General features: G+C 39.2%; 2 protein-coding genes across 3 annotated transcripts in view; one reads left to right on the top strand and one right to left on the bottom strand.

Moving 5' to 3' along the window:
- LOC104861515 (histone H2B type 1-C/E/F/G/I) overlaps positions 1–5,844 on the bottom strand; it is a 9,508-nt gene extending 3,664 nt beyond the window's left edge. Inside the window, exon 1 of the mRNA XM_010622997.3 lies at positions 5,352–5,844. Coding sequence (XP_010621299.1) covers positions 5,357–5,737 — 381 coding nt within the window. The 5' untranslated portion in view covers positions 5,738–5,844 and the 3' untranslated portion in view covers positions 5,352–5,356. The remainder of the gene's footprint in view (positions 1–5,351) is intronic.
- A 178-nt stretch (positions 5,845–6,022) lies between these two features.
- LOC104861516 (histone H2A type 1) overlaps positions 6,023–7,407 on the top strand; it is a 3,332-nt gene continuing 1,947 nt past the window's right edge. For both annotated transcript variants that reach the window (XM_010622998.3, XM_010622999.3), the window contains exon 1: positions 6,023–6,571. In XM_010622998.3, coding sequence (XP_010621300.1) covers positions 6,075–6,467 — 393 coding nt within the window. In that variant the 5' untranslated portion in view covers positions 6,023–6,074 and the 3' untranslated portion in view covers positions 6,468–6,571. The remainder of the gene's footprint in view (positions 6,572–7,407) is intronic.

Here is a 7,407-nt window from a genome sequence, read left to right as displayed (position 1 = left end):
GTTTTTTTTGAGACAGGGTCTCACTAGTTGAGATTGACCCGGAACTCCTATGTAGCCAGGCTGGTCTCAAACTCACAAGGATCCTCCTGCCTCTGCCTCCCAAGTGCTGGGATTACAGTTGTGCGCCACCACGACCAGTTTGCATCCATTCTTTTATTGTTGGGAAACATGATGTCAGAGGATAAACCTAGAGCTTTTAGCCATTAGGTCAAGGTTTTACTTGGGGCTGGTTCTTCTAGGTAGGTGACTCCCTCAGAATGAAAGCAGCCTCCTCATTTCTGTTCCTTTATCCCTTCTGAGATAGCTACAAGGAGATCCAATATAGGGCACAAATGACTACAGTGAGATGAAGCTAAACTTTTCTATGAATTATTCTCCCAGTTGCTCACTGGAAGATAAGGTCACATGACAAGTCTTTAAATAAGTGAACAAAAGGTCCATTCTTTTTTCTCTTTCTCAGAACTGGGATGGGGAACAGTGAAAAAAGTAGCTCACTAAATTGACTTCCTATTTCCTAATTTATAATCAACCCGTAGTGTGAGAGAATATGTCAAGCTGACTTTGAGAATCTAAAGAATTAATCAGAGCCTCATATGTCTTGTAGGAAAGGTCATGAGCAACTGTGTATTCTACATAATCTCATTCTATGATTAATCGTCCAGTATTATACACAGTGAAGGTTTGAAAAGCTTTCAATGCCTTTTAATTTAGGATTGTTGGATTGTCTGATAATATGCTGAATGTATGTATCATTCCAAATCTGGAAGAGTGAAGATTGATAGTTTTTTATGTCTTTAGGAATATATCTAAAGAAATAAATAAGTGAGGAAGAATGTGCATTTCCTCTAAATCTGTTGGATAAGTACAATATAGCCAATTCTTTTTTATATCAAATAATTTGTAAAATTCTTATTATTTATCACAGACTAACTCCCACCAAGGCCTTCTATCATAAGCTGTCATGAGTCCTTTTAGTGTAAAGACAGTTATAAATAAATATTATTTAGCGAACAGCAGTAAACACAGTGCTTTGTATTCGTCTTAATCTTCACCCACCTCCAAAAGTTATGTGCTGACCCTCAAGCTCAAGGTACAGATGAGCAGAGATATAGATAACTTGCTTCATTCTCACACCCCAAAAGTGGTGAGCCAGGAATGAAACCTGAAGATTCTGTCAGACTTCAGTCACTAAGTTCATCATGGAACAATGCTTCGCAACCACTTTCTGGATATGATACCATTTCTGGAAAGAGTTTTCTTTAGTTACTGTTTCATCTCATCTTTATTGTTTATGAATAGGTAATTAGTATAATACTACAAGCTCAGGGTAGTGGAGTTTGTTCAATAATAACCCAAGGATGTTATGTTAGTTATTAGCACATCTTTACTTGTGTACAAGGTATATGAAGAAATAGATTGATTTTATCCAATAAAATTTTAAAAGACTATGTAATTGATATATAACTCATTAACTCTTATATGCAACTAATTATTTCAGCATTTTTATGGTGAGGGAAAAAACAGTGACTACCAAGTGAACGGTAGAGAGAGGGTTTTTTGTTTTGGTATAAAAGGTATCTTAAGGGGTTTATTACTTTGAATTTAGAGATTGCATTTAGAATAGGCTAGAAAATAAAGTCAGAGAAAAATTTTATTACATTATGATTATAGATTATGTGTATATAAAAAACAAGAAAAATACTGCAATTTCATTTTAAAGTGACTGCACATATTAAATTGAATTATGAGATTAAGAAATAATGCCAACTTCCTTAAATAATCAACATATCCATTATCTTGTATGTTTATTTATGTTTCTATGCAGCTGTATTGCTTGGCCACATCAGAGTTGTTTGTATTAACAGCAGCCCTTAAACAGAGCAGGTAATCCATCTTCCCTCCAGTAGGAGACCAAGCTAGTCTCTTGGTCCTGAGGACCCACACACACATAGGACACACACATCTATTTTACAGATCTAAAGTCGCCAAGGCAAAACTATCTACTGTCATTCTCTTCAGGCAACCATACATTCTCTAACGTGTTAGTCAATGGTCAATATAAGCTGTATAAAAATAGACTTTTATGAAGCATGCTTTTTAGTAAGAATGCTTTGTATTTTGTAAACTCCACGTTAGAAAGTGTACAGGTACTCAAAGATTAGGCATTAATTTCCTCAATTTAATGTTCATCTAAATTCTTCAAGTTATATATTATAAGGTCAGTTTTATTATTAATTGTATTAAAATAATTACTATTTTATAATATTACTGAATTATATTAAAATAATTCCATTTTCAAATGATATTATTTAATTTAGTTCAATTAAGTTACAATTTAAAAATAATACTAGTGTTCAATTCCCAGTACCAAAAAACAAAAAAAAGGCCAAGGATTTGTCTCAGTGGTTCTGCCGCCTGCCTCGGAGGCACAAGGACCTGAGTTCGATCCCTGACACCAGAAAAATAAATAAATAAATAAATAAAATGAAAATGAAAATACTAGTGTTTACTTATCTGACCAATAATGCTAATAAAAGGTTCATTCAAATTGATTCATTTTTTAAATAAATACTAGGCTGCAATTACACTAACATTATTTTTATATTATAATAAAGACATAGAACTATTTTGAAGCAATATTAAGCCAGTGAGTTTTTACAATAAGTAATCTTAATTAAAAATAGGTGATAAAAATATATACCATGTATAGAAAATATATACCACGTATAGAAAATTCTGTTGTTTTTAAATAGTGAAGTACTTTTTTTTAATTTCTTTAACCTGTTAACTAAAACCACTAGTCATGCTTAAACTTTTCTTTCAGTTACAATTTAAGAGATAAGCTTTTAAAGAATTTTTGGAAAGAATTTGTTAAAGAAAATTTTTAAAGAATTCTCCAGAAAAATGGGAGTTATTATATTAGCCAAATAAAATTTAAATAAAATTTATTAATATCCTGTTGAAATGCACAATTTGCTCAAACTTACTTGCATTCATAAAATAGAAAATTTTAATTGTCCTGCAAACTAGATGGACTGTTTTAAGAGAACAGTATTTTAGATGAAAAGAGCCATAAGACCATGTCTCCCCAAAAATAACACCTAATAACCTTGAAAACCAGAGGCCAAAAATGCCAAACCCAATCAACATATCCCTGTCTTACCTGCCTTACAAAATAGCCAAAAATAGCAGAATGGTGAGATTCAATCTTCTGCATGACTCTGGCCATCACCATCGTGAAAACCAGCTAGAGCTTATTTTGTGGTTAAGTCTTATTTTCAGGGAATCAAGGAACTTATTAAGTACATAAGTTGACTAGTTAAAGATAGGTCTATGTAATTGAGATTAGAGATCCTTTAGGGATTACCATTGCTGAGAATATAAATAATTCTGTAACCTTCTAAATTTGGTAGAAAATTCCAGGTTCATGCCATATACCTACCTTATACTAAACTCATTGTTTGGAAAATGTTAAATCTACACTATGCTTTATATAAATATTGGAAGCCCTCTTTTTTGACTCAGTAGTTGTATTTATAATATCATGCTTTCTCTCTTCTTGCTATTATTACATAAAGAACCTGAAGGAACAATAATTTGGGATCACTAAACCATGAACTCTAGAACACTACAGTGAGGAAATTTTGTTTCTTTGGTTTCCTTCTTGTCCTAAGTGTCTTCTTAGGCCTAACAGTTTATTGACATTAAAAGTTACTTTAGGCCACCATCTTACATTTGGATTATCTTTGATACAAGCTGTTATTTTTACAGATAGACAACTATTTTGGATATATATTGTGTAAAGACATACACAGACACACACAAACATTTTGGAAGGAGGAAAGAAGCCTACAAATACAGCCCAATGGTGGATCCCCTCAATGGTAACCAGAAAGAAAAGGGCTAACTCCCAGATTCTGTTCCCAAATGCACATATCAAAATCCCTAACAAACACCAACAAACTTCTAAAAATTAAAAAGTGAACCACATGTGCAGCCCTCACCAGCAACTATTCAGAATGAGAACCAGAACAGGAAACAAACTTGGACAATAAAAGTTTTAGCATACAAGAGCCAAGAAAACATGAGCAAAAACCCCAGAAGACAAAGCTAAGAGAGAAGGGCTTGCCACCCACACATTGCTGTGGATTCCTGTTGTTACATTCAAACATTATCTGGTGGGACCCCCCAAAAATAAATGGTTTAGAGTTTATGATTAGCCTACTGTTGTATTGAGAAGAGCATTACTTCACACAGAAGAAAAAAAAACAGCATTTATATGTGGGAGAAGATGAGAGAGGAACAATTTCCATTCTGCCTATGAACAGTAAATCCTGTTCCAGGTTTTAACTGAGTAGTTGCAATTAGAGAGGTTAGACTGAAATGAACATCAATCCTTTCACAAACCACTCAGGGGCACAGCAATATCAGCTGTGAAGGGCTCTGGACCTCCTGGGGCTCGGTTGTGGAGCATGTGCGACAATCATTGCTAATATTCCGTATTTGCACTTTCACGTAAATACTGTACCATTTCTCAGAGGAATCTCGGTTAACTCAATTACAGGCAGCCAGCGGCTGCAAAGCAGTGTTCAAGGCAGGCAGTATTTATTTTACACTCTGATATCAAAGAAAACTGCAGATTTCAGGTCATTGGGTCTTTCTGTAATTTTGTAACACAAACTACAGGGTATCTTTACTAATTATAAAACTGCTTTCTTCCTAACATTTTGCTCCTACTTTCCAACATTTTTAAGGGAGAAAGCAATTTACAGGTGGAGAAAATGTTCCAGACTTTAAAAGACGGTTGAAGAGCTTGTTTCATCTTAAAATGTCTGGAACAAAGATCCTAACAGCTAAAAGGAAGGTTGAATTTCCCAGTCCCGGAAAGCAGCATGCATTATCAGACTAGGAAGCGCTCAAGACTAAGCCACTCCTACCGGCTTCCCTATTGTCTCACCTTTGTTCTAAAACCTGCCTGAAGCTGCTTGAGCTGAAGATTTCCCAATTAATCTAGCACTTGGAGCTGCTCTAAAAAAGAAATGGAGCTTTTCAACCATGACGGCTCCTTGTAAGAACCTTACCCTTGGTTCAACACACCAATTGTGAATTGGTTTAGGTATGCGTAGGCAAACCGGTGAGATACAATTTGAGAACAAACGTACATACAAGCTCACTAACAACTTAGTCCAATTAAAATGTCTTTGTTACACCGGTTCCTCTGCGATTGAAATCGGCTTCACCTGCCACCACCCCGCCAACCAAATTTTGCAAGAGTGAACACAGCTCTCTTTTGAGAAAGTGGGTGGCTCTTAAAAGAGCCTTTTGTGATAGGGAGGAGAAAGATTACTTGCCAAATTTACTTGGAGCTGGTGTACTTGGTGACGGCCTTGGTGCCCTCGGACACGGCGTGCTTGGCCAGCTCCCCGGGCAGCAGTAGCCGCACGGCCGTCTGGATCTCCCGCGACGTGATGGTCGAGCGCTTGTTGTAATGCGCCAGGCGAGACGCCTCGCCGGCGATACGCTCGAAGATGTCGTTGACGAAGGAGTTCATGATGCCCATGGCCTTGGACGAGATGCCCGTGTCCGGGTGGACCTGCTTGAGCACCTTGTATACGTAGACCGAGTAGCTCTCCTTGCGGCTGCGCTTGCGCTTCTTGCCGTCCTTCTTCTGCGCCTTGGTCACAGCCTTCTTGGAGCCCTTCTTCGGGGCGGGTGCCGACTTCGCCGGTTCGGGCATCTTTAAGACCTTTAAAAACACAAGTAGAATGAAAACGCCAAGCGAAATTTCTGCTATTTATAGGGCATTTATGCTAATGAGGGATTCAGAGAGACTCTTAGATAATTGGAAGAAAAACGGCCAGGCCGTCATACATGGGCAGAACTATGCAAATGAAGGATTAAAATGCCGCCTTTCTATTGGCTAGTTTCGTATTGCTTTTTCTAGCCAATCAGAGAGTGGAATTTACAATCCAGGAAATAGCTATAAAAGCAGCCATGTCTGACGTCTTTCTCTATTCTATTTGCTTTCTTGTAAACCTTGTCCGTGTCGTGTAGAGTCTTTTACTGGGTTTGAGATGTCTGGACGCGGCAAACAGGGAGGTAAAGCTCGCGCCAAAGCTAAATCTCGCTCTTCCCGAGCCGGGCTGCAGTTCCCCGTGGGCCGCGTGCACCGCCTGCTCCGCAAGGGCAACTACGCCGAGCGCGTGGGCGCCGGCGCCCCCGTGTATTTGGCGGCCGTGCTGGAGTACCTGACGGCCGAGATCCTGGAGCTGGCGGGCAACGCGGCGCGCGACAACAAGAAGACGCGCATCATCCCGCGCCACCTGCAGCTGGCCATCCGCAACGACGAGGAGCTCAACAAGCTGCTGGGCAAGGTGACGATCGCGCAGGGCGGCGTGCTGCCCAACATCCAGGCCGTGCTGCTGCCCAAGAAGACCGAGAGCCACCACAAGGCCAAGGGCAAGTGATTTGATAGGCATCTGAACTTCCGGAAACTACAGTAAACCCAAAGGCTCTTTTCAGAGCCCCCACCCATTCAAATGAGGAGCTAAAAACACTCAGTAGTACCAAGGTAAATTTTAAACTTTATATACATAGTAATTTTATACTTTGAGAACTAAGCGTTAGTGTTTCTATGAACTGAACGGAAGTGACGGCGGATGTTGTAGTTCCAGCACTCCTGAGGCTAAGGCAGGATAGTCGCTAGTTCCAGACCACATGGGCTATAGTGAGTTCAAGGCCAGCCTGGACTACAGAGCAAAATCCTGTCCAAACATGCAGGAAACGGAAATAAAGCAATTATTAACATACCCTATTACAGAGCATTTTGTGCAGTCCAATGATTACCCAGAGTTAACTGTAGAATAAAGTGGTATGAAAAGTAAGATTCTCGTAAGAAGTGTGCCAGATAATCAAAGAGAGACTCCCTTATAGTGGTAACTTACCTGTCTGACATAAACTGGGTGTAGATAGTACCTTGGCTAACTTCATGCCTTAACCTGATATTCAATGGCCTATATACTTTACTACATGGTAGTAATATTTTAGGTAGGTGGAATCTCTAGGCTCCAACTCCAGCTAAAAAGCAGGAGTAGAAGAACCCCAGGCCTTGCAGACTTGTTCATTTCTCCAACCACAAGAAGTGGTGATCTGGGACTGCAAGGACCTCTAGTGTACTGTTCTGGGTTCTTGTTCCTACTGGGATTTTCTTCAAGAAGACATGGTTTGCGACTTGAACGGGGAAATGGGCATTGAGGGAAGCACAGTGGGTAAAGGCTGGCCAATGCACAGGGTCTCTGGCTGACCAAGCAGGACAGCAATGAAATCAAAGGCTCCTGGAATTCTTTGGTGTTGTGGGGATCATTTCCCTTCTGGAGTTCAAAGCCAAGTGGGATGGTAAAAAAATAT

Source organism: Fukomys damarensis, unplaced genomic scaffold, assembly GCF_012274545.1.
Source record: "Fukomys damarensis isolate Sample0158 unplaced genomic scaffold, DMR_v1.0_HiC HiC_scaffold_10, whole genome shotgun sequence".
Lineage (NCBI taxonomy): Eukaryota > Metazoa > Chordata > Mammalia > Rodentia > Bathyergidae > Fukomys > Fukomys damarensis.
This window is presented reverse-complemented; position numbering and strand designations above follow the sequence as displayed.